The following is a 27,540-nucleotide window of genomic DNA, read 5'->3' on the forward strand; positions in this document are numbered from 1 at the left end:
TTGGGGTAGGTTTTAAAGAATAGCATAAGGACATTGCAAGTAATTAAATAAAATGAAACTATAAATTAAATTACTCACCTCTGCTCTTCTGCAACTCACGTCCGTGATAGAAATTATCGGCGTTTAACGGCAAATTAAACTATTTCTGTTAAATAATTTGCTTTCACTTATTTATCACATTGAAATTCACTATATTAATATTCTTGCACTATTATTTCAGTTAAATTTTATATATTAATCATTATTTTGATTAGAGAGATTTTTAAATTAATTGTTAAAGTGAAAGTTAAAAATAAATAAAACGTTAACTTCGGCATCACCGAAGCTATACTACCTTACACTATAAGTGCATTTTTTAAAGGATACAAAAAAAATATATTTATAATGATATTGATCGACCAGTTTAACTGGCAGCTATATGCTATAGTAGTCCGATCGGAACAATTTGGACAATTTCAACCGTGAACAAGGTATAGTAAGATTGTCACGAAGTTGGTAACACTCAGAAAGAACGTCAGAGATCCTCTAAAATATATACCTATGTACATATGTACATATGTATATAAAAGATAAGCGTGAGGAGCTGAGTCTATTTAGTCATGGCCGTCTGTTTGTCGGTATATACGCGGACTAGGCCCTCGGTTTTTGAGATATCCATTTGATATTTTGCATACATTTTCGCTCCAAGAAGCCGCTCATTTGTCGGATTGGCAAATATCGGCCCACTATAGCATAAGCTGCCATAGAAATTGAATGATCAGAATAAAGGGATTATATGTAAGCTTTTCCATTTGACAAAACATCTTCACGAAATTTGGCACAAGTTAATGTCTAAGGCAGCGATGAAATATTCAATGAAATTTTTCTGATCGGATCATTATAGCATATAGTGCAATAGCAACTGGCGGATCAAGATCAAGTTATTTTAAGGGCGTTATAACTTCGGTTCAACTAAACCTAACGTTTTTTCTTGTTTTCTTAATTATTTACCCATTTTAATTGTTCTGCACTATCTTTCCTTTTTTCATGAATCACATATTTATTATATTCCAAATACACTTTAATTAATAATACTTTATTAATTTTATTAAATACATTTTTTCCTATGTTTTTTCATTTTTCTTTATTAATTATTAATTTTTATTCCTTTATTGGCATATTCACTTAAAACACTGAAAAAACAATTAATATTACTTGTCAAATATTTAATTAATGAAATTTATATACAAACCTATTTCGCCAATCGCAAACGGGCCCTCGACCAATAATAAAAAATATTTACAAAAAATCTGCAAACGAAAAAAATGTCAAATTAAAAATTATCAGCAAAAAATCATAAAAAATGTACAGTGAAGTTTATTTATATATGTATTTATATACACGCTATAATAAAATGTATGATTTCAAGTTTGTAATCTTATATTATGAGAAAAATAATAAGTTTATCGTTATTTGTCTGATTTTCTAAGCTTCGTCGAAGTCATGTTCCTCACCACCACATTTGAGAAAAGGATCAGATTTATGCAAGTATTCGAGAAAATGCACAGTTATCTCGACAATTTCGCTTTTAAAAACGAAACACGTGGATGAATTGAACAAATTAGAAATAAAAATTGTAACTGAGATAATAAATTGAACTAGACAGTTAGTAACAGTTTTCTACTAGTATGAGAATGACATATTTCTTATCAAAATTTTACAACTGGCGCTTGCTTGTAAGGAAAAAACACAGTTGGTTTACTAAAAGGGCTTTTGGGTCAGACCGACTTCAAAGTAGTCGGCATATTTACATATATGTACATATATCCAATATGTATGAACACATGTAAACTTCACACTGGGTTACTCAAAGACAGCTAACAGTTGGTTCAGATGAGTGATCTATTTTTTGGGATTTTTCATTCCAGCTTCAATTTCAAGGTGGTACACCACATATATACACAGTACACACTCATATGTACATATATGTATGTGTACAACCTATTACACATTTCATACGGGAAAATCACATTTGGCACTTTTTGCTTCGTCTTCTGGCAGTGAAACTTTTGTTTATTTAAATGCGATTTAACGACGTGAGCATATTCACATAAAAAACTAAGCACACATGCGCAACAATAACAACAACAGTTATTTGTTGTTTATTTAGTAAATATACGTAGTAACAACAAAAAGTAGGCCGCAAGAAAGTAAAAATAAAATTGAAAATCGAAAATGAAAAATGAAAACCGAAACGTTGACGCCAACATAGCAACAAAACCAACAAACATTCTTATAAATTAGTAAAATATTAAGTCGCACGCAATTTTGACATTTTGGCAGTCAACTATTTTGGCAGCGCTAAGTGTGTACTTCTACAAACAGCCATACATACACACATGCCAGCAAATCTTTGCGCGAATTTAAACGACACAATTTGAGCTACATAAATAGGCAACCACTTGCGCATCTTAATCCAAACAGTTGTTAAATTCTGCGCGTCTGCACGCACACCTTGGCACGCCCACGCACACATACTTGGCAATGATGCGTGCACATAACTCAACGTCAATATGCCACGGGTGACAGCCGTGCCAGTGCTCGTGTTTGACGAACCGTGGAATTATTAAAAATATTATTGAAATTAAAAATTTAGATTTAATTTTTGAAAAAAAAAAACTTTAAAATACACAAAATTTGTTGAAACAACAACGCTTTGGCCAACAATATTGAGACAATCGGAGATAGCTAATGGAATTCTCTAATGAGCATAGTTTTTATTCTTCCTGGTAACAAATATTTTTTGACTTCACACGTGCAATAGAGGAAATGGATAATTTTTGCTAAAAAATCTCAAATATTTTCTTAAAAACTCGCCTAGATGAATTTAGCTAAAGATCTTAGTTGTCTTCGATAACCAGTCTTGCAAACAAAAAAACTTTGCTACAACAAAGTTATCGACTTGAATTCGTACATAAAACTATGCGGATACTTCAATAAGGGGTTTATATACAGTTATAAGCCCGAAAAAAGCGAATTTTCCACAATTTTTCCTGAGAAAACTTTTAGATTCCGGGATCCAAAAATGTGTACACATATCATGGTATCTTTTAACTGTATTTTAAGACTTAGCATTAGTAAAAATATTTATTTGGAAAGGAACTACAGCTGATCTCCGGGAGCTCCTCTCAAAAAAGACGTTTGCGGTGACGACTATACATATCTCTGAACTAAGCCGTCTGAAATTAAAAAAACAAACAGATTTCATTAAAGTAAAAAACAATTTTGAAATTAATTGTCAGAATAAGCAAAATAAATTTTTTAAAAATGGCAGTTTCTGAAAAATATCGATTTTTGACCAAAACTTCGGACTTTAATTGCTTACATAAAAATGTTAGTTGATTAAAAAACTTTTTATATTAATTACTAAAAAAATGTATTTAAGAAGCTCGTCTTAGTATTTATATATATATTATATATATATATATATATATATATATATATTAATCGGTTGAAACGTTTTCGAGTAATGTTGGTCACTGACTTTGAAAACACCATTTTGCCTCAGCATCTAGTATAGTTTGTTCGATTCGCTACTCTACAACGGTTGGCGAATCGAAGGCAACTTTTATAGCCTAAACACAACCGTTACCACGATAATCACCAACTTTAAGCGTTTATATGAAAAATTACAAAAATAATAGTTGTTTGATCTAAACAATTCTTTCGGAGATTGTAGCGTTGCTTTGAACAATAAGATATGTCCAATTTCGTGAAGATGTCTTCTCATAAAAAAGTTTTCCCTACAAGAACTTCATTTTGGTCGACAAGTTTCTACATCAGCTATAGACTATACATAGTTATATAGTGGTCCGATGTCGAATGAGCAGCTCCTTGTGGACAATAGGAACATCTGCAAAATTTTAGGGTATAATAAGAAGTGTGAACGTATAAAATTTAGCCTATACTTAGAATGATAATTATTAACACAAAGACCATATAAATATTATTCCAAAAAACTTGTCTTCAGAGTTTAAAATATGCTATGAAGAAGTAATTTGAAATTATAAATTCAAAATTTGATAATTTTAGAAAAATTAAATTTACCAAAAAAAAAAAATAAAAACAATATTATTTAATCACATAGTTTTCAGACAATTTGTACAATTTTCTTCGACTAATGCATACACAAATACATACTATACATTGTATATTTTTAATTTTGCACGCGCTCGAATATGTATACTATGTATTGAAATAAAAGATTTATTTGTTATATACATATTGCTTGTAACTACCATATATTTAAAAAAAACTCTTCACTTATTTTACAGTAATCAAAACTGGCGCCTGCGCTTCGTATAAATACGGCCGCTGGGGCACGAAGTTGCTTATTCGCCCGGTGAGTTAGAACCCAAAACCGAAGCATTAACAATAAAGCAGATAAAGACAATACAAAGCGTTGAAACGCTTTTAGAGCGGCAAAAGCAACGCTGCTGCAAATAACAGTATCACAACAGTAAGGACAAACACCAGCAAAATGATACGGGATGTATCCACCTCAACACTTGGACGCGAGGAGGAACGCAAGCCGCTTATGGCGGCGTACATGTTCCAGCGTCGTGTGCTGTTCGGTTGCAGCTTGTTGATGGTGGTCTCGCTCATTATGTGGATTGTAGCCATTTCAACGGATCACTGGGTTATTATAACCGGTGGAAAAGGTAAGACCAATGTCACCGACCAGTTAATAGTTAAATATTTTAACATTTTAATTGTACTTCGCCAAAGAAAGCATATGCCCTTTGGTCATTTTAATAACGAGCGAAATATGCACACCCGAACACATGCACAATACAAACTTAGGCGTTAACGAATTCGAAAATCTTTTGAGTGACAATGTTATTGCCTTTATCTCGCATATTTTTGAATTGTAAATTTTTTGTTGTTGTTATTTTCTTGAAAAGTAGGAAGCAATTTTGGCTCGGCTATGCCGCCAATGATCAGAAGCAGGCTATACAGCGCAATATTCACAATTTTATGAGCTAGTTATTCGCACTACAAAACTTTTATCGCTTTTTTCATTTTTGAATGAATGTTTATGTGCAACAACAACGTTTTATGGCTATTTTACATATCCGCCAGAAAGTATTATCGTTCCGCCTTTAGCACAAGTCTTTTTGTTCGGCTCTTGTACTACCTATTAGACATTACATCGACGCCTTGGCTTCTGTGTAGTTATATATTCGCTAAGCATATCCAATTAGGCTAAGAAAGATTTTTTTAAATAATTTAATTTTTGATTTGCGAATGGCGCGTATATTTAATCGCCTTAAGCTCACTAAATTGTTTTTACGGCGCGATATTTTAAGGTATTTGGAAAAAACTAACAGGAAGCTGCTTAATTTAATTTATTTTCGAATAAATACCGAAACATTGAGAAAAAAAATGGAATGTTAATAAGTTTTTAATTTTTTCCTATTCCATAATTGAATATTTTACGATTTTTTTAATTAAACCGAAACATATTATTGAATTATCATTTAAACTAAATTATTTTTATTACTGGTAACCCCGCTTATAACCCGCACAATTATTTTTAAATTAGCCGGTTAGTTCTAGCGTGAATTTAATGACATTACAACTAGAAATTCTCACTACTTTTCAACGATTTCAATATTTCTTTCACTATCAATCAAGTTACACATCTATGCAAGTTTAAGTATAGTCTGCAATAGTTTTTAATTATATTTATATATTTCTTTTTTCAATAGGCATTTTCATACCGGAGACACGTCGATTTTTTATGGACTCCCACTCCGGTTTGTGGGTGCATTGTCGGCACACTAAAACACCTAACGCATTGCCTACCGCCAATGTGGTGCGCAACTTCACGTCCATAGCTTATGTGAACCCTACAACATTATTGGATGCCAAATTGAATGCATCAGCGCTTGAGTTTGTGCGCGAATTTAGCGAGGAAATTGTGGAGATACCGATGAAAAATTTCACAGAGTCCGCTAGACGACGCATGTTTGCGCATTGGGTACGTAATGATGAGGAAGAGTTTAAGGCATTCAAAAAAATCTTTGAAGATCTTGTATTGAACACAACAGCCACACAAGCCGAAACCATACCCATCAATGCCAAACCGATCGCAATTGATCCGCTAAATGTACGCGAAATAGAGTCACGAAAAATCTTCGGAACGGCATTGCAAAAAGTCAGGGTCAATGCGACATCTTATTATTTTGTTATACCAGAAGCGGCGCAATTGGCAATATTTGCAGGTTGGAATGAGAAACCATTTGTGCCAAAGCTTTTCTGGCCATATGTGCGTGATTTGGGCGTGCCCGCATTTGTGCTGGATGACCATCAGGTGATATTGCAACTGGTGCCACCACTGCCACCAAGCAGTGGTCGCGAAGCGAACGGTTATGTCTATCAACCGAATGGTAAGCACGAATCGTATGAATAATGTACTAAAATAATTTTATGAAAATTACCACACACATTTTTCCAGAACGTTGCAAATACATTGATATGTTCAGCAATCCCAAGTCGTTGAACAAAGACCCCGGCATCGATATGGAGCTGATGGGTAAGTAAGCGCTCAGTTCTGTCCCTTTCACAATAGTCTTTTTCACAATAATATTTTACACTTTTGTTTTTCTTTTGGCAGATTATATACGCACACAGGCTTCGTTTGCCTGCATCACCGTGTTCGTTATGAGTCTGGGTTCGGTTTTCTCTTTTTACACTTTCAAGAATCCGCGTTACATGTTTAAGCGTTTAGCTGGTGGTATTCACTTGGTTTCCGCCTCCACTGCCGTGGTTGTTATACAGGTGCTCTTTTCATCCGTTGATTACACAAAGAAGCACTTATTTTACGCTTATCCCGAAGGTGCTGAACTTACGTAAGTAATCGAATTTTGTACGAAAAGTAACTGTCATTTATATTTGCCACAATGAGTTGCACAAAAGTTTGACATTTATTTTCGCAAACGCGCGAGTAACGGTAGAAGTTCGTTTTCCGGTTGCAGCAACTTATCTACTTACTCGTTTCGATTTTATACCGTTCCGCAGTTACCCCCTTAGTGTTACCACGTCTCTTCTGCTGGTATAATAATATTTTTACTCATATTTGTTTTCCTTAATAATTTTTTTTATATTTTATATGTAATTTTATAAAATGTAACCTTTACATTTATTATTTCCAGTTATGGTTATGGCGTCTACTTAGCGTGGTTTACTTTCATAGTGAATTTGGTGTGTGGTCTCCTGTTTATGTGGTATTCGGGCAAAAAGAAGGGCGCGAAGGCACCTAACGATGAAGTCGCAATGGCAGATGAGCCCACAATAATGGGCAGATAATTACTTTAACCAACCGACTTTGTTCAATATATATGCGTGAATATATATATCAAAATAGTGCCCACCGATCATCAGTGTACCTTAAAATACTCGCTAATGTGCTCCATGGTTGAACATTTTCTTGTGTAAACCATTACTAAAGATGACAAATACCGCAAACTTATTTTTTGAAACAAAATGATGTTATATCCAAACTGAGATTGGTGCTGTAGCATCTGAAATGGTCATCGTTGAGTAGAAATCTTAATTAGTCAGAACTATATGAAAGTAATACGTTTTTTACTAAAAGAATTTGCAGTTCCTAAATGACTAATATTGTAAAAAATAAAGATAATTATATTTTATAATTATAGAAAGAAATTAAAAGCAATTTTTACACGTAAACGAATATAAAAAGTATATGTAAACACACACTTACATATTGAAATGAGCAATCAAAACCAAAAAAAAGTCACTATTGTTTAAATATTTAATATATGTATGTACAATTTCATTGTAAGCTATATTTGTATATATGCATGTTCACGAATTTCAAACTTGTTCACTGTTAATTAATATTTTAAAGTAAAAAACCATTATAATAGCACGAAAAAACAAGAAATTTATTGACATAAAAATTAGTCTTTCGAGAAGACCGAAGTTTTCTTAAATAAAATAATTAAGGCTTAAAATATTTTGCTAAGTTTATGAGCGATATATGTATATAATATAAGTATAAGTCTCTCTTTCTCTCTTTATAATAAAATGTTCGAAATATACACATTGTACGCAAATTTCTTTGACTAAGTGTGGTAAGTAAGCAAATATTGTTTTTGAGTTTATTTACAATTAAAAAATATATATTCCTATTATTTATTAAGTAATATATGCGATAATATATATATTAGAGTGCAATACACTCTGCATTATAGAGGAATTTTAGAAGGTAAGATATGGCAAGACGTGAAAGCGATGTTATGCAACAGGGTGCCACAAATATTGAAAATAATTAAGTGATATGTATAAGAAGTAGTATTTAAAAAAATGCTATTCTGTTCCAAATAAATTTAATTACTACGTTTTATATATTTATCATTATTACAAAAAAAAGATGTAACTATATTACATTTTCTAATAATAATATCAATTTTAAATTGTTCACTTTCTTGCAACCCTGTGGTGACACGTCCGCATTTCACAGCTGTCAGCGCAATGACAATTGAATTTAGTCTTTTGTGGAATGCAGTGGACGTGAAACGCGTGTGGTGTTGCATTTTATGTGTTTTTGAGCACAAATTTCGAACGAAACCGAGATAAATTCTTATCGAAAAGGTGAGCAGTGAATAAAACATAAGTTTTCCAATTCACATACAATGAACCTGTGATATATACAAGCGTAATAGTTTTATAAAACTAATGACGCAAAGTACCATGTGATCCATATTACCTGGAAGGGAAAGGAGAGCAGACTTTTGCACCGGTGCTGCAGCTGTGAATCAAAAATCATAAAAAGAAAAGCGAAATGAAAGCAAACGAAAGCTCTCAGTGCAATGTGTTGAAAACGTGCTAAGGCCAAATATTTATGTGTAAATAGCAAATACTTTTATTTGCAAAACACTAAATTAACAAACATGACGCAATAGCGAAACCGCATACGAAATGTAGCCGCTTACTCTTCATCGCCCTCCAAAAAACTTCTTACTGTGTGGTATTTTGATGCTTACGTGCAGTAGCGATGACGATTGAAATGAAATTTAGTTTAGCTGCAGTTTGACTTATTCCTTTTATTTTTTATAAGCTTGTGGTCATTTTTGTGCTTATCAATTTTTAGACGAAAGAAAGCATTCAGTATGGTAGCTGATAAGGAAAACGTAGCGGCTGGTGCGGTTGAAGGTGAGACGACTTCAAAGAAGGCAGCAAAGAAGCAAGCGAAAGAAGCATTGAAAGCTGCTAAGGTATAATAAATAATAAGTACATCTAGACTTATTGTATGAATCTAACTTCTTATTATTTGTTTATAGAAAGCTGAAATTAAAGCAGCCAATTCGGCGAACAATGCTGAAGAAGGTGGTGATAGCGTAGACGTATCGGCAGGTCGTTATGGTTCTGCAGGTCTTATTCAATCAAAGGAGAAGTTTGAAGATCGTAAATTTGTATCAGTGAGCGAATTGAGTAAGCCAGCCTATCGAGACCAATTGGTGTGGGTGCGCGGACGTGTGCATACATCCCGTTCGAAGGGCAAGCAATGTTTCTTAGTGTTGCGTCAGCAGAGCAGTACCGTGCAATGTATTTTGGCTGTTGGAGAACGTATTTCCAAACAAATGGTGAAGTTTAGCGGCAAGTAAGTAAATGCTTCGTTAAATATTTAAATATATTATTTAGTTTTATAAATCTTTTTATATTCCGAATAGCGTAAGCAGAGAAAGTATTATCGATGTACAAGCTAAAGTAGTTTCAGTACCCAACAAGATCGAGTCTTGTACTGAACAAACTATTGAATTGGGTATTGAACAACTATTTGTGGTGTCACAAGCCAAACCGCAATTGCCGCTGCAAATCGAAGATGCATCTCGTGCCGAAAACCCAGATGTATGTATAAATAAATTTTTGATTTTCTATGCTGGCTCTAATATGCAATCTTATAGGATGCCGACAGTTTGAATATACGCGTAAACCAGGATACACGTTTGGACAACCGTGTCTTGGATTTGCGTACACCGGCCAATCAAGCTATTTTCCGTTTGGAAGCTGGGGTTTGTCGTCTGTTCCGTGACATACTAACGACAAAAGGTTTTACAGAGATACACACGCCAAAAATTATATCCGCCGCCAGTGAAGGTGGCGCTAACGTATTTACTGTCAGCTACTTCAAAGGTAAACAACCGTTAACTGCTTTTTATTTTCCATAGTTAACACGTCACTTTTTCAATTATAGACTCCGCTTATTTGGCACAATCTCCGCAATTGTATAAGCAAATGGCTATTGCTGCCGATTTCGATAAAGTTTACACTGTCGGCGCTGTTTTTCGTGCGGAAGACTCCAACACTCACCGTCACTTGACGGAATTCGTGGGTCTCGATTTGGAGATGGCATTCAAATATCACTACCACGAGGTTTTGCACACCATTGCCGATACGTTCACTGGAATTTTTAAGGGTTTGCGTGATACTTATAGCGCGGAAATTGCGGCGGTAAATCAGCAATTTAAAGTGGAGCCATTCAAGTTCTTGGAGCCGCCATTGATATTGGAATTCGCTGAAGGTGTGCAAATGTTGCGCGAAGCTGGTGTTGAAACTGGTGATGAGGAGGATTTGTCTACACCAAACGAAAAGCTGTTGGGCCGGCTTGTCAAGGCAAAATATGACACCGACTTTTATGTATTGGACAAATTTCCACTGGCTATTCGCCCCTTCTATACGATGCCGGATCCCAATAACCCAATGTATTCCAACTCTTATGATATGTTCATGCGTGGCGAGGAGATCCTTTCTGGTGCGCAGCGTATACACGATCCCGATTTTCTTATTGAACGCGCAAAACATCACGCGATCGGTGAGTACTTTCTGTGCGGGCGCATTCAGTATTTGCTTAACTAATTGTTTTCTCTGCCGTTATTTCCGTTATAGATACCTCAAAGATTGCGGCATATATTGAATCGTTCCGTTTCGGCTGCCCACCGCATGCTGGTGGTGGTATTGGCATGGAGCGTGTGGTCATGCTCTATCTAGGACTTGATAATATACGTAAAACGTCGATGTTCCCACGTGATCCCAAACGATTAACGCCTTAAAATGTTTATGCACAAGAAAAATTAAATGGGAAAATGGGAAAATGATCAACGTGGACTTTGCTGATGGATTTCAAATAAATTTTATGTTTGCTCAGTTTCCTTAGTGACAACCCGATGTTATGCTTGATCATTTGAAACGAGATTTTCTTTTTGATCTTTTTTAAAGGTTGTTCATTTTTTATTTTTTTTAATCCAACTATTTACTTAATTATGTAGTTATTCCAGCAGTTGTCCAACAACTGTTTTAGTGTAAAAGTTGTCCACATTTCAATTAATACAGGTGTTAAGACTGAAATAAAGACGACATCTTCACAAACAAATCGTGGTTGTTTTCTCTAAGCAAGGTTATAAATGAATGTTCTCTTCTCCCCAAGAAGCTTTGTGGTAACCACCGAAATCGGACTACTATAGCACATAGCTACAAACTAAATGATCAAAATGTAGTTGTTGTATGGAAAACTTTAATCTGACGAGATATCTTCACGCAATTAGGTATGGTCTTGGTCCTAGACTCTAGGACAACAGTTCAATCTTCGAACAAATTGTTGAGATCGGACCACAATAGCATATGGCTGCGATGCCCAAGGACAGCCAACTCAGCACCATGCCTCGAAATTAGTTCCGGAAAACTTTCTGCCGCTACAACAACAACAACATGACTGCGGTACGAACTGACCGATAAAAATCAAGCCCCTGTACGGAGTCGTTTGTATTTGTGAAGCGTATTATATTTTGTAAAAGATTTTTATAACTGTAGTCGACCACTTGGCGAATAATGCTAAACCAAATGTGTTTTCACGAAAGTCGGGTCTACGTAACCATAACGGACTCAGATTTTAATCCGGCCAAGGATTGACAACTCTGCAACATTCCTCCAAATTACTTTGAGACGGTTTTTTGACGTTACAACAACAACAACTAACCACAAAAGTTTCAACTTTAACTCAATGCTTCCATATTAATGTGTTACCTAGGTTGATTTCAATGATGAGCTCCACTATATTTGGTTTGATGATATTTTAATTGACCAAAAATTCCATAGTGCCACCTCAAAAACACTTTATTTATATTATTCTGCTTCTCCAAGTTGGCGATCTTCCCTCGAGGGCTTGTCCTTCAGAAAAGGAAGTGTATTATTTCGATTTTGGCAATCATGTTGGTTATACTGCTAAGGTGAATGGGACTGTATGCTTACTAGCAGCCCATCAAGCACCTTATCCAGCCCACGTCCTTTTCAACTCGATTTCCAAACCGTACGTTAACCCTTTGATAACGATACAATAAAAATGCTTAAAACATTTAGATTATAAAAGCTTTTTCTGTATATTCGTTTTCCCCAGTGTAGACACTATATCCAATGACCGTAAGAGGAGGTAGATCGGGGGCAATTCCTCCCGGGCCCTTAGTTTCCAGGGCGGTCCGGTGTCCTACAACAATTTTTTGCAGATTTTTTCTCGAACAATTGATGGAACAGGGGGCCACATTTTGCAGAATAGAGTCGAGTTTTTCTTTTGTATAAAATGACGAATGCGTGAAATGTTTTACAGATCATTCTAAAGAACTTTGTCTAAAAGACCTGAAACCGATTTCGATACGAACCCACCCACATATTAAATTTTATTCAGAAATCTCAATAGCTGACGAACAAATTTTTATAATCTTTCAAAAAACTTCGCCTTAAAACTCGTTGGCTCAATGGGTCGCTGGCCCGTTTCGAGACCCATAGTCTCTTAGACAAATTTGTGCAAAATGAACCGTAGAACATTCCCGCATACGCGATTTTTTAGATTTTTTTTATCCCTGTATATAAACCTGCTCTCCTGCACATGTCTACACTTAAGGGGGGAGCTTGGTTTAGAAGCTTCAAAAATTCGATTTTTTTTTGCTTAAATCTCTTCAAAAATTATCTAAGAATATTTCCCCAAAGTTATAGATTGGAATTCGACATATTGTCGAAGCTAGAAGGGAAATAGTGAAAGAGCGTCTAGCAGATACATATGTATGTACATATATCAGCGCTTGGGCAAAAAGCGAAAACTTTGACGCGCGATTTCTCGGTTTTTCATTTTTACGATTTTTCTTAATTGGCGGACAGGATAGAAAAAAAAACTAAACGCCGTATGGAATTGGGTAAAAATTTATTATCTTTGTCATTAAATTATCTTCTATTTAAACTAAAAAAACTAAGAAAAGTCAAGTTTGAACATATTTTTAAACCACTTAAAATAATATAATTTTTTTAAAAACCACTTTTTTTCAATTTTTAAAAAATTGTAGTACTTTACACTCTTTTTTTTGAAATTTTCTTAGTTTAACTACAATATACATACCTAAGTAATTAACAAATATCTTTGAATATTTTGTTTCCGATAGAAATTGCGACTTGCATCCTGCCCGCCCTTCGACGAATGCACATGCAAGATGCATCAAGCAATTGTTCTCCAAAGGCAAAATATCAAAGATTTTGTTTACCAAAAAATATTTTGGATGATGTCTAAATATATAACTACAAACCCTAGAAAATTCGCTTTAATGAATTAATTTTTTTTTTTCCAAAAAAAAATCTCAAAAAAACCGATTTTTTGAAGTCTCTAATTAAAATTATTGCAATCCTTTATAAAAAATATGTTTCAATTGAAGAAAACTTTTTTTCACCTTAGCTGTTAAACTGGAGATCACAAAATATCAGTATCTCGAATTTTCTAGTTCTGTTTTTGTGTACCTAATCAAGCACAACAAAAAAGTTTAATTTAAAAATTGCTGTTCTTCGTAATAAATTCGTACACGTATCCATAAACCTCCTCTTTTTCAGAAACAAATCGAAATACTCATCAGTTCACCTGAGCTTCGTGACCTTTACAAGATTTTCTGCTGATGCATTATGTTGCCAACGAACAACAACAACAGCGGCAGCGTACACAAACAATAAAGATACATCGGTCCTTTCCCATGCTTTGTATATACTTGCATTTGAGCGACGCCATTTTCTTCGGCACACAACAATAAAAAAACAAAAATCAAACTACCCTCTCAACACTCTCTAATTCGCTCAAACAACACATCACGATGTGCTTCCTTGTCGGGCAGACACACGGCATACTCTTGCTCTCTCGCACGCTCCTGCAGCGCAAGCGACAGAAAACTTTAGTCAAAATGAACGCCAGAACTGCATTCCTACACCATATTACACAATTAATAAGAATTAGTAGAGCGCCAGGCGTGGCTTATTCTACACAAACGCAGTCAACCATTCACATATGTGTAAGCGAAAACGGGTTTTCCGCCAATCAGCGCGCTCAAATCGCGTACTTTCTCAAATAGTACAGTTAGCTCTTTCCTGCCACAGCTCCGCCGCTACAACTTGGCATTGTGCTGTCCGCGCACTGCGTCTAGCGGTAATGTCAACAGCTGGGCGCTGGCAGTGTTGTTTGTATCTCAGCGCATGTTGAATGCGTAACTCGCGCTGATTCGAAATCTGAAAACGTTGCGCGCTGAAAATCGTGGCAGCAGCAGCATCTGAGTAGTGGGCAAGGGAAACAAACGTGTGTGTTCCCCCATTGACGTTAGTTGGCGAGTCGTCATTTAACCGCGGCCCAGTGTCGCATCCGCGTTGTCATTCAAATTCGTTGCAGCTGCAATTCAATCGTCAATAGCGACAACGTTGCGCAATTAAATGTGAAGCGCGACAATTAGCTGAATTTTTGTGAATTCCAAGCGTTACTCGATTCATGTGCAGCAGCGAGTGCGCGATCGAATACCTTCCATTGCACGCCGGAAAGCGAAAGTGTCTACGCTACGAACAAATATCTATCAGCTAAGTAACGAGCTTCTTCGCATATTTCTAGCACGCGCGCGTTTGTCGGTGTCTTAATCGGTCTTCATGTGTGCTGCGTTCGAAATATTTAAAGTATTTTGGAATTTGACATTAGGCCATTTCTTGAATGTTTTTTGCTAGTGAAGACTCAATAAAAAATAAATTCTTGTCGCTTTTGCGATAGTTGTTGTTTGTGTGTTTGCAAAAAGTATCTGAAATATGTTTTCGAGAATTCACGTGAATATTTGACGACTCTTTCATGCGTGTTAAAATTGCTGCTGCATATTTGTGTAGAAAAATATTGCAAGTGTTACTGTGTTTGTGAAATTTCTTGAGCGCAAAATATTTTACTAAAAATTCATGAGGTGAAATATTGAAAATAACAACAATAGTAAACTACAAATAAACAAAGCGATTTAGAAAGCTAATATATTTTCGAAATTCATTCACTCTCAAGGCGGATTATCTACACAAAACAACATAAAACGACAGCAGGTATAAAGCGTCACAAGGCGTTATATGCTATATACTTATAAGTAATAATATATGTATATATATGTATATCGTCACCTAAAATGCAAAATAACGGAACATCACTTTTTATAAGTTTACAAGTGAAAATAGGAAACACTTATATTGAAACAAAATGTGTGTTTTGGTTATAAAATGGTTATACAGTAGAGGCCCGCTTATCCGGACATGGCCTAATCCGGATTCCACTGTAATCCGGACAGGGTTAAAAAACTCAAAATTTCTATTATGTCCCTTGTAATCCGGACCGACATTCTCTATCCGTATTCTCTAATCCGGATCACATGTTTATTATTTATTATCCGGATTTCTTTATATTCCGGATAGGGGCCGGTTTTAATTGATCCGGATTAGCGGGCCTTTTGGATATATTGGACAGCGAAAGCTTAAAAGCTTATGATACATACTTACATATACATATGTAATATGATTTAGTGAGTCGTAAGTAATAAAAAAACTCAATCTCAAATTTTTGATGATACGTTGTTTTGCATTTTAAGCGACGATTGCAAGTGTATTCGAGGCCTTCACATGAATGCTATAAGTCGTTTAATCGAATATTTAGGGTTTACTAATATTATAATTTGTTAGAAAACCTTGTCTGTTTGGGGACAGCTCGGTGACCTATGTATATTTCTACTCCCTTATAAGCTATATGACATTTTTACTGTCGATAGTTTGAGTGGTTATTGCATGGCATATATTTTTTTGTAAAATGTATCCTCTCATGACGGTAAATTTAAATTTTTTTCGGTATAAGCCGAGAAAAAAATTCAACAACGTTCCTCTCACGACTGACCATATTTTGATTTATCCATTTTTATAATAGAAAAAAAAAACAACAAAAATTTAATTAAAGAAAACACAAAACCTTTTGAAATGTTTTCTTATCCTTCTTTTTAAGTATAAAAGTTACGCCCGATCAGTAGATATAGGGAAATTCGTCGGCTATTGAGAGAAAACCTGCTTTTTATATATTAATGTATGTACATATGTTTCATATTTGCTTGATATAAGTATCATTAGATTTTTTGATCTAAAGTAAACTTAAAAAACTCAAGCGTTATGAACGGTCTGCCTTAAATTCCGCGCCGCGCCATTTATGTTATTTGGTTCTTTTAGTAGAAAGGCAGTGGTTTCAAAATTCACCAGACTTTGAGCTCTAATTATAATAATATGCAGTTGTCCTTTTTCCAAAGCTTATTCTCAGATTATTGAAGCCACCTTTTTTCCTGTTCTTTAGTTGTTGTAATCGAATTAAAAAAACCAAATCGATAATAAAATCGTATTTGGTTATTAAGCCACCTTAAACAGTTATGATTTGTAGACTCAGTTTTATTGCACAAAAATGTACTAAAACTGAGTAATTTACCATCTAATCAAATTTTACTCGGACTAACAAAAAACTACATTTTCACATATTTTAATATATGTAAATCGGTAATATTGCCTTCAAAATAGGCTTCCGAGCCAATACAAGCATTCATACCCATGTTAAATCTTTTTTTTCTTACAATTGTTATAATTCCCGGCTCGGATGTCCTTCAGAGTATTCGGCAAATTTTGTTTGTTTAGTTTCGGATCGGTTTTGGAGAGCAATTCGCTAGATTATTGGACAATTTCGACGTCATATCCGTAAATCCATATCTCTTTTATGAATTCTACTTGTCGTCGTTTATGCAAATGATTTCTTTCTTGTATTCATTACTTTAGACAAGATAGCCGTCGGAGTCAACTCGCTAGTTCAGAGATTTGAATGACCTAAAAAATATAAACTTAAACGCTCCTATTGTTTTTTTTTATAGGAAAACATATTTCAAGAACTGAATACTTCTAAGATTTTAATTATTTTGAATAAAATTATATCTGAGGAAATCTGCGAAAGACCCTGCTTGGAATATGAAGACTTCCCAACAGACTGTGTGTACTCATTCCGGTCTAGTCGAAATCTTATCTTATTCTTTTATAATGGATTTTTAAAAAGATACTAACAATTTTATTAAACTTTTAAGTTTTAGACGCAAATAGCTGTCGAAAGTCTCTGATATATTGCAGTGAATATATTTTAGTGAACTTATGTTTCTTCTAAAACTATTGTTTGACAGCTGAAAATCCTCCTCCTTTGATGGGGATACTCAACTCTCTTAAGAGACTATATCATTCTTTTCGATATTTCTTATAAAAACGTTTTCTAGTGAAATAGTTTTTTAAGGTGCTCGCACCTTTCTAATCAAACACGACTCAATCGCTGGATTTGTATTGACTCTCTCTTCACTTTTACTAGCTACCATATATACGCATTCATTTAGTCACAATTTCCTATTCTGAAACGACGGCGGAAACTGTAGAAGTTTCAGAGGGCTATATTCACTTATTAATTACTTATACTTATTATATGTATGTATTTGAGAATATATATGTATATGTATATATGTATATGTAAGAACTTTTTAACTTAGTGTAACCGGCTCCCAAATTTTCAAACTTCTTTTCACGAAGCAATGCTTTCAGAGTCGGGGCGAAAAATTTCTACGGAACGGCTAAACCGGTCAACTTAAAATTTTCATTCGGACTTCTTAAATTTATTTGTCAAGTAAATATTGCAGGATAATATATTCGATAATAGTTTCTATTTTTTAAACCACTTAAAGTACAAATTTTCATAAAAAACTGGTATTTTTTGGGAAGCCGCCATTTAACATTCAGAATAAAACAAGTCTACAATTTTTTTAGATGAATCACCGAGTATTAGAATATTTTAAAAACATTCGCAAAAACAGGTTTTTTTTTTCATCTAAGTGGACATAACAGCTTAAATATTTTGCTCGTCCGAGCCATCGACACATGATATACCGATATCTTAGAACAGTAGTGTAATACCTTTATGACCAACAAGCTCCCATTCCTTACTTTGCGCCCATTCTAATTTGTATTCGCATGTACTCAATTCTTTTAATAATCTCTCTGGAAAAAACAGTTTTCAGATGAGCTTGGCTTCTTACCACATATAGACTCTTTGCGGGTCTGTGGTAAATAATCACTCTTAGCCTATGCAGAAATGTTAATCCGCACATAATTATGATTGCTTTAAGTCATCCTTGCTCGTCGGTTGTTTTTGCCTCCACATAACCTTATTTCATTTCTAATTATAGTTTTTTTGCGAACACTGCACCCCATTGAGTTGTGCACGAAACGAGTATTTCCACCATTTTTAATATTCATAGCACTACTTTTCTGATAATGACTACTCTTCTTCTTAATTGCAGTGCAATTGATGGTGGCCAGGCCGATTTTTCGTCGATGCTGTTGACGATGACAACGGCTTAGCAAGTGCTGTTGAGGGGAAGCTTTGCTGCAGTGGTGAATGCTGACCGGCCCATGGTAGCGAATGTGCGCAGGGGAGAGGTGAAACGTACATAACTATTCTTGGCTGAATAGTAGTCGCACGATTATTTATGCGTGTGTGTATATGTGTGTGCCGTGAAGTAGCAGTGCGCGCGATGAGAGAGAAATACCAGCGAGTGAAACGTGTATGAGGTGAGCAATTAAAACATTATTCGCAACCGCTGTTCCGCTCCCTCAACTGTGCCAGCCAGCCGCTATGATAAAGTGCAACAACTAAATTGTTGTTACTTAAAAAGCACTAACAAAAAACGAGTAAAAAATATATTGTAAACAAAGAGGAATAAATAATAGAAAATCGTGTGCTCGGCCCGATCGTTCGCTCAATCGGTTGTGCGTGTAACATTGCCTACCAAATACAAATACAAAAACAAATACACAACACCTGTGCTTTTGCCATTGTGTGCGCGAATAGTGTGGACGTGTTGATGTTTGTGTAACTCGTTTTTGCCGTTGTTTTTGTTATTTTCAAACGCGGTATGTAAAATGCAATAAAACTATTGGCACGAAGATTTCATTCCTGGAATACGGCATTGCAGCGGAACCAAACAAGTGAATACCATCACCATTACACCGGCACAGTAATAACAACAACAACAGCTGCAGCAAAATCTTGTAGTGTTACTAATAAAAACAACAATAAGAAGAAAGCATAAAAAACGACAGTAAGAAAGCAAAAACAACAACAACAACAAGCGATATTAATAATACCACACGCACGTTTAAGGCGTTGCACACAACAACAACAAGCGCTAAGCTGTAATTCATATTAGTGAAAAATAAAAATTCAAGCATTGTTATTGTTATTGCCATTGCATACTTAATTGAAGTTAAATTGAAGAGCATTCGCATGCTGTGTGTGAAAAAGTGCTGTGCTTCGTGTGCTTCAAGAAACAGTTATTCATCACATGCGCATAAGAAATAGAAAAAAAAATAATAATAATTCAGTTACTTGAAAGCTAGTTTAACAATAAAAATAAATAATTGTGCAATTTGCCAGATTAAAATACAACAGGAACTACGTTAGAAATTCAAACACAAACCAAATTCAAAGTAGCAGACCTTCAGCAACTGTGATTTTACAAAAAATTTCAGTCCTTGGATCACTTGGACGATGGCAGTGTCCTGCCCCGAAGTAATGTACGGTGCTTATTATCCATATTTGTATGGCCGTGCCGGACCAAGTCGTTCATTTTATCAATATGAAAGGGTGAGATATGCAATATTTTCTCTTCTAAATTGTAAAAATTAAGTTTTTTTTAGAATACATCGTTGTTTAGATTACTGAGAATTTAAATATTTCACTAAATAATGAACTTCAAGCTGTTATTAAAACAGTTTTTATGCGATATTGTGTGATAGCGTAGAATACTTCAAATTAAATGTGTTCAGTGCGGCGTATGAGTAACCCCTATATATTATGTACATATATCTCATTAATAAAATAATAATAATTCGCACAAGCAAAACATTAGTGTTAATGGAAAAATATAAGTGACACTTGTAATCTGTATTTACTGAGCTCTTCAAGAATATTTATGTAAAACATCAGTATTTTTTTTTTTTTTGGAGACAAAGAGGAATAATTTCAAATACAAGCTATTTCGCGTTATCTTCATTTCGAATATTCCTTTATGAGCCAGTGCAAAAGCATTTGAAAAAGGAAAAAAGTGAAAAAAATGCATAGCAGCTTGAAATTTACCAGGCAAAGAGAGAAAGTTAATGTTTTTTTTACAATAATAAATGAGACCATTTTTAGCAAAATTTTTGTTTTCGTTAACTTCAAAGTGTTCCAAACAATGAAACAGGGAAAAGTGTTATGAAGCGAATGAACTCTGATATTTGAATTGATCCATAATATAGTTATGAGGCGTACCACAAACCTCTCGACATAAAAACTTTGCTTTAGGATTTAATAAATCGATTAAACTTCTTTTTTATTGACGTAGACCGCTTACTCGGTTATACTCGAGCTTGAATCAATTGATTGAAACCAGTCAAATATTTATATTTATTATTTGTATTAAGTTTTATAAAAAAAAACTTACAAAAAAGTGGAAAAAAGTTCACCTTTAATTTTTCTTGTTCATAAATCATTTCTCTGAATAAGCCCTTAATATACATAGTTTCTGGTCATATTTTCATTATATTGATGTTGACAACGTTGTTCGAAGCTCAGAATCTCTTAATGTTTTCATTATTCTTCTGAATGTACTCCTACTTGGTTTTTGAATTTGTCTAAATGAGCATGAATGACAACCTGTCTGTCAGGCCTTAAAATTGTTCAGCTTATCCTCAACGTTCCGTAGTTTTCAGCATTGTTATTTCCTGAAAATCTAACCAACAAAAGGTCCAGCTATAACTTCTGCCTTTGAAAATTTCAGGAAACGAGTTTCAAGTGTCCGATGGCTCCTGAAGTTTCATCTAGTTTTTTAACAAATTGTTTGATCAACCCTAACTTAATGTTTTGCTTTAAAAACTTACTAAAATTTTACATTTTGCTTTTCTAGACAGAGTTCTAATCTTACCAGCCGCTGAATAGTGCACTTGGCATCCGCTCTGCCATCTCATAAGCACAGATAACCCGGATACTTTGTATGTCCGCTCTATAGTGACATTAAAAACTACACAATTTTACTCTTTAGTTCTTATTTTACGTGTTGAACATTATAACAACCACGGCGCCATTTGAAGCTATTGTAGACTTCTATAAAACACCTGAACAGATTTTGCCCTCGGGTTTCACTATCACTAATATGTGAACGTAAAAACGTCACTCGTTAAAAAAAACATTTAGACAAAAACCGAAACGCTTGTAGAGTAGTTTTATTATTCAAAAATTATACAAACTTAGTCTCACATATTATTTCTATTCATAAAAAGCAACCGTAAGTTATAATAATAGTAATTAATAAACTATATCTATAAGTTTTGGACATAAGAACATTCTATTTAAAAACACACATACAATATATTGTGTTTATTACAGACTCATACTGCTTAAATGATTGAAAGTGAGTCATGATTCATGCAATTGATTGTCCAATCATCTCATCACTTTTCGACGCTTTAAACTGCGCGTCTATAGATATTTTTTTGCTTACGCACATATGTATACATACAAACATATATATGTACATGTATAGGCACATAAAAAGCCGCATTTCACGGCCAGACTGACCAATTTGCACATGTTTGTTTGTTTGTGGGCAAAGGTATGCAATCTGCCACTGCAAAATTGACATTTCTTATAAAATCCGAAAGTTCTCACGCTGCTGCAAGGCATCTGAGACAATAAAGGGAGAACAATACAGGAGTAATATAAATTTTTAGTGACGAATTTGAGGGTTTAGTGTTGTGATCGAAACCGAAACACGGCACGAATTTTTAAATTACAAAGAAATTTTCTTTGATAAAGAATATTTTGCTAATTCAAACAAAAAGATTTAAAAGCTTTAAAAGAATTTTCGTTTCATAAAAAATATTTTGAAAATGTTAAAAGAAACGTTGGATCGTGACAAAGACATCAACACACCACTTGGGTTTTCGAAGACAAAATCTCGAATGTTAAATTAAATGGATTTTTTCTCTTTGAGAGTAAAAACACGTTGGATCGTGACAAAGCCATCTACAACGTAGTAAAATATGGGTTTTCGAAGAAAAAATTATTTTCTTTTCTCTTTTAGAGTATTGGGTTTCGAATGATATAAATGCAAATGTTTAAACAAATTCTCATGAAAAGCTTTAGAATCAGAGTTAGGTTTGAAATTAGTGTTTTTAGAAAATACTAGCTTTATAAGAATTCCCTCATTTATTTAGCTCTGGTCTCTTATCGAAAATTTTACTACTGAAAGCAATAAAAATATTGATAAAATATTGAGTCCGCTTTTTCTTCTTCGTTATTGGCTTAGACACCGCTCACACGGTTAAAGCCGAGTTTACAGCAGCGAGCCAGTGGTTCTTCCTTTTCGCTTTTCGGCGCCAACTGGAGATCCTAAGTCATTGAGTCCGCTACTCTCAAAAAATCAAAGCGCGGAAAATAAAACAAACCCTGAAGAATTTACGAGGAAACATCAATATTAAAAATATGTTGAAAGCAAATTATTTTTCTGTAGAACAAGGAAAAAAATTCTGGATCTGCCACCGATACCAGTTGTTTGTTCGATTCGTTACTTTCCATGACAGCTACAAATTTTTCTTGAATTTTTTTGTCCAGGTCTTAATTGGAACTCAAAGGTGAAAGCGATTTTGACTGCTTAACTCTCCAATTTTCCAACTTTAAGTTGTAAGACAATGCCTTAAGGTCTCATTTCGCCATCGAAATCGAATATTCGGTCGAAGATTATATCATGCACCCTGTATGTATATACAAAATATATAAACAAAAGTACTTATCCTCTTGTTCTAAACCTTATTCACATACAAACTTCGCAGCAAAAACTTACTCACGCAAAAAAAAAAAAAAATAAAAAAATATAAATAAATGAAATGACAACAAACTAAAACAAAGACAATGTGCGACACAGTGAGCAGAAACAAATTTTATTAAACAAAAAAATAAAAAAATAAAATAAAAATGCGCAAAATTAAAAGAAACCCGGCAAGGCGGCTGAAGTCGCTTTTACTCAAAGGCATTCCGCTGTCTTCGGGTCCAATTATACAAGGCCGCGGCACTAAAACGAAATTGCCCTTTTATGTAGCAAAACCGTGCAACAAACTAACCAAAGGAAAACGAAACAAATATAACAAAAACAAAACAAAAGACTTGAAGCCGCAAAAGCACTTCAGAAGATACATACATACATATGAACATATGTGAAGTGAACGCGAATCCAAGCTTTGCATGCGCACTTTTTTTGGAAACTGATCGCTTGGAGAAATATGGACAGACGCTTGAACTACTTTGCTGTGGACAAACCGGCCAACTTTGACTACCATTGCGTCGCCTTTGTTGTTGCGGGCACCCCCAACCGAAAAAAAAGTTTACACGCATTTGGTCTGCCGGCGGACGGACATAGTTTCAACGGGCGTACGTACAAAATGTCACCAGCAACATGTTTGCCCTTTGTTTTTAATTTATTGGCGGTGAACGCTGCAGGCCACAACTGATTACTGCTCACACATTCGATTTTCGTGCTCGCGCTCATTTGCGCAACACGCTGAGAGCCAGAGTGTGAAGTGTGTGTCAGGCGGCGGATGTTTTTTTTTCGCTGAGACACCAAATGCGTTTAATGATTTGTTTTGCTGATCGACAATGATCACAGCATTTTGTCGCCAACGAGTTGTTGTTGCGGTTAAGTTGTTGTTGTTTGCATTAAAAATGTGTTAAGTTCATTTGAAAAGTATCACAAGCGAAGAGCGCAATAAAGCTGGCGAGCACACACGGTAGGTTGTGGTGGGAAGCGCGTGAGATGTCCAGGCAAACGATATGCAATCAACCTTCCCATCAGTGAGGTTATCTGCGTAGCTCGAACAAACAATAGGCCGTGTCAGAGCCACAGTTTCTGCCTCCCCAGTCGCTAATTTGGTGGAGTTGCTACCTTTTCACCACATTGTACTCGCTGTTCGCTGGCAGACACCGCCTTCTGCTCATTCTCGTTAGTATCATCGATATCGGGCATCACCGATGCCACATACAGATATACAAACAGACATATCTCGCACCCATATTACGGTGATTTATGCTGTGTGAGCCATTTTTCGCCAACAAATTCGCCTTCGCGGCAAACCGATTCGAAATTTTCATACGACTAATGGGAATCGGCGTGTCTTGACAAATACTACGCAGCTACGCACATTGCAACTACTTCTGACTCAATCTTCCCTACAACAATGCGCTTAAGTGCGCTGCGTCTCCCAACAACAGCATATGGCTGGCTAGCAGCGATGCACACATTCCTTCGGGTCCGGTTTTCGATTTTTATAAATTTCGCCGGTCGATCGTTCGATCAGCGTCGGTAGATCGCTGCAGCAGCGGCACACATCGATGCACAGATAACCAGCCAACATGCGGCTGGCAACAACAAAGTCGGCAGTCTAGCGTATACGCGTCGCAATGCGATGGGTGGCTGGCTGAATAGCATGCGCTTTTGCCATTGCGATCGCCTATTGTCTTTGTACTTTGTGCAGTTGAGGGGACGACGACGGCCGGGGTGCGACGGTGGCAGCATCGACTACTGCTACTGTGCACTTTTCGCTTCTGCGCAATTCGGTTGTTTGCCACTCGGCGTGTACAGCGATCGCTGGCTGACCGCCTGCATGCCGGTTCGATTGGCGATCGTGTCCGTCGATAAGCGCATAACATTGATTATGTGCTTAAAACAACTGACAGACACTTGCGACAATCAGACATTGAACACACTCATACCAGCACTTGTTTATGTGTTTGTGTGGCGTATAGTGCTTGTGCCTATTTACTTAACTCGCTCTTGTAATTATTTGTCGCTTTTCATGTGCATTCCGCGCAAAGATTTTTAGTAAACCAGTGGTGGAGGAGGAAAGGGAGCGAAGGGGAAGTATTTGCGTTCGCTGTTATTATAAATTATAATTAAATTAACTTGTTATTAGTTATTTTTTGATCGTTTGATATTAACTTTAAATAGGTGATAGAGTATATATATTTATATTTATGTCAAATACATATAAATATATAAATAATAAATATAAATTGAGATAGTTGAAGTTTAAAATACATTTTTTTCTTTATTTTCAAATTTCTTTAAGATGTTATTGCATTGTTAATGTTTGCCTTAAAGTTCATAGCTTAAATATAATCTGTCTAATAATTATTAAAAAATACTCCAAATCGTTAACTATGGTTGTACCTCAGCTATAGTAAATACCCTCCCAAATAAAAAATTTAGCCAGCCAAACACTTGACTGTAGCGCTTATTTTGCAAAAATAAGTGTAAATTTTGTATATTATCTTATCAAATAAAAAGTTTTTCAAACGAGGACTTGAGTTTAAGGGGTTACAACGCTTACCTCGGGTAAAAAACATACTTTTTTCTAATATAAAAAATGAAATGTTTCATTAGAATTGTATCTTGAGTAGTTCTCGAGAAATCTTGTAGGACAGACAGATGTACATGGCTAAATCAGCTTGGCTCATCACACCGATCATTTATATACAAGTGTAAATACATTCTAGGGTGTCCGACGTTTCCTTTTGGTTGTTACAAACTTCGTGGCCCACTTGTGAATAAGATACAAAAATATATTAGTTAACTTGACATGGATTTAAAAAAATCAGATTAGTACGGTTTTTTTACAAAATGATTTGAATAACCAAACAACGATCTTCAGACGCCGAACATTTTTAGACTTAACACTATGGCACCAACTTTAATTTCTAAGAAAAACAGTTTTCAATTATACTTTCTGTACTTGAACTTAAATACGAAAATGAGTGTGGAACCCTTCTCCAAAATTGTATAAGTTTATTGGATTTGTACTAGTTGTTTGTGCGATTCGCTATTTTCTAAAATTTTTGATTCATCTGCATTTTCTCCCGTCACACTACGTAATCTCGATAAGGTCTTGGAAAAGCCAACCATATCCAACCATATGCAACAATTTTACAAATGATAGCAAACTGCCCACTGTGTTCATTTTATTTTAGAACAGACACTAAATAAACCAACTTGAGGAGGGAAGCTCAAATGCAACAATTTTCGATAGAAAAAGCTGGAAGCTAACTTACAGAAAAACAACATTTCCAAGAAATAAGCTATAATTCATGCAAATTTTTGAATGAAGATGACAAGATAACAACTATGCTTGAGGCACATTAACTGGGAACAGAGTGTTCTAATTTCAAAGGGCACAGTCAATATGAAAGCCTAAAAACAAGCGATTTTTGAAAATTAAAACGATAGACACATGCGATTTCTGACGGTGTTAAGAATTGTGTTCCATGTACAATAACCTGAGGTCGAAACTTCTCGAAATATGCAAAAAAGATCGAAAAAGTTGAAAAAAGGCTACAACGCTCAAATGACATCATGGCACCATTCTAAAGGGTGATCCAATGATCCAAGTTGAGGTACTTTTTTCAATAGCCTTTTTTGACAGATCACGCGTGAGTCGTCTAAGGCTATCATGTTATTTTTGTTCAGTATCAATTGACACCAATCATGTGATATCAAACGGTTAGAGTTTTTCCTGTGGACAATCCCGCTTCGATTCAGTCTTTCGAACACGTGTGTCATTCGACAGTTACCAGTCGAAATGCTCGAACGAGTCATCGAAAAGAGACCATATGAAACGTAGCCGCGGCCAACATTTGAAAGAGATAATCTACAAAAAATAAATGTCCTGGAAAGTTCTTTCGAATGATAACAAACATTCCCCATTAAATTTGAAGTTTTTGTGTTTTTTCTTTAAAAAAAAGTTGGGAGCCTCGAAACATACTACTGTGCCCAAAAAACAATGTATTTATTTTGAAAATTCTTTATTTAATCTTCCAAATCAATTTCATCCCCTTCAAAGTAATCCCCTCCCGATGCAATGCACTTATGCCAACGGATTTTCCAATCTTTGAAACACTGGTTGTAGTCACTTTCCGGGATGGCCTTCAGTTCCGTCTTCGCTGCGGCTTGAATCTCCTCTATCGTATAAAAACGGTGTCCCCGGAGCGGTCTTTTGAGCTTGGTGAACAGCCAGAAGTCGCAC

General features: G+C 35.2%; 3 protein-coding genes and 1 long non-coding RNA gene across 5 annotated transcripts in view; 3 read left to right on the top strand and 1 right to left on the bottom strand.

Moving 5' to 3' along the window:
• Positions 1 to 6,635, bottom strand: part of LOC120770469 — a 95,294-nt gene extending 88,659 nt beyond the window's left edge. Inside the window, exons 1-4 of the long non-coding RNA XR_005704934.1 lie at positions 6,490 to 6,635; positions 1,232 to 1,289; positions 991 to 1,172; positions 79 to 208 (exon numbers count right to left, since the gene is read on the bottom strand). This is a non-coding gene — a long non-coding RNA (uncharacterized LOC120770469). The remainder of the gene's footprint in view (positions 1 to 78; positions 209 to 990; positions 1,173 to 1,231; positions 1,290 to 6,489) is intronic.
• On the top strand, positions 4,520 to 7,350 carry LOC120770454. The gene is made up of 5 exons (XM_040097947.1): positions 4,520 to 4,700; positions 5,751 to 6,431; positions 6,500 to 6,577; positions 6,659 to 6,893; positions 7,197 to 7,350. The coding sequence occupies exons 1-5, from the start codon at positions 4,520 to 4,522 to the stop codon at positions 7,348 to 7,350; spliced, it is 1,329 nt and encodes a 442-aa protein (XP_039953881.1).
• Positions 7,351 to 8,565: 1,215 nt separating this feature from the next.
• LOC120771934 (aspartate--tRNA ligase, cytoplasmic) lies at positions 8,566 to 11,440 on the top strand. The gene is made up of 7 exons (XM_040100231.1): positions 8,566 to 8,661; positions 9,161 to 9,284; positions 9,351 to 9,670; positions 9,741 to 9,918; positions 9,975 to 10,203; positions 10,265 to 10,882; positions 10,957 to 11,440. The coding sequence occupies exons 2-7, from the start codon at positions 9,180 to 9,182 to the stop codon at positions 11,118 to 11,120; spliced, it is 1,614 nt and encodes a 537-aa protein (XP_039956165.1). The 5' UTR covers positions 8,566 to 8,661; positions 9,161 to 9,179; the 3' UTR covers positions 11,121 to 11,440.
• A 3,185-nt stretch (positions 11,441 to 14,625) lies between these two features.
• LOC120772550 (protein vestigial) overlaps positions 14,626 to 27,540 on the top strand; it is a 40,028-nt gene continuing 27,113 nt past the window's right edge. For both annotated transcript variants that reach the window (XM_040101234.1, XM_040101235.1), the window contains exons 1-2: positions 14,626 to 15,429; positions 18,732 to 20,077. In XM_040101234.1, the coding sequence (XP_039957168.1) occupies positions 19,982 to 20,077 (96 nt within the window). In that variant the 5' untranslated portion in view covers positions 14,626 to 15,429; positions 18,732 to 19,981. The remainder of the gene's footprint in view (positions 15,430 to 18,731; positions 20,078 to 27,540) is intronic.

This window comes from Bactrocera tryoni, chromosome 3, assembly GCF_016617805.1.
Source record: "Bactrocera tryoni isolate S06 chromosome 3, CSIRO_BtryS06_freeze2, whole genome shotgun sequence".
NCBI classification, from domain to species: domain Eukaryota; kingdom Metazoa; phylum Arthropoda; class Insecta; order Diptera; family Tephritidae; genus Bactrocera; species Bactrocera tryoni.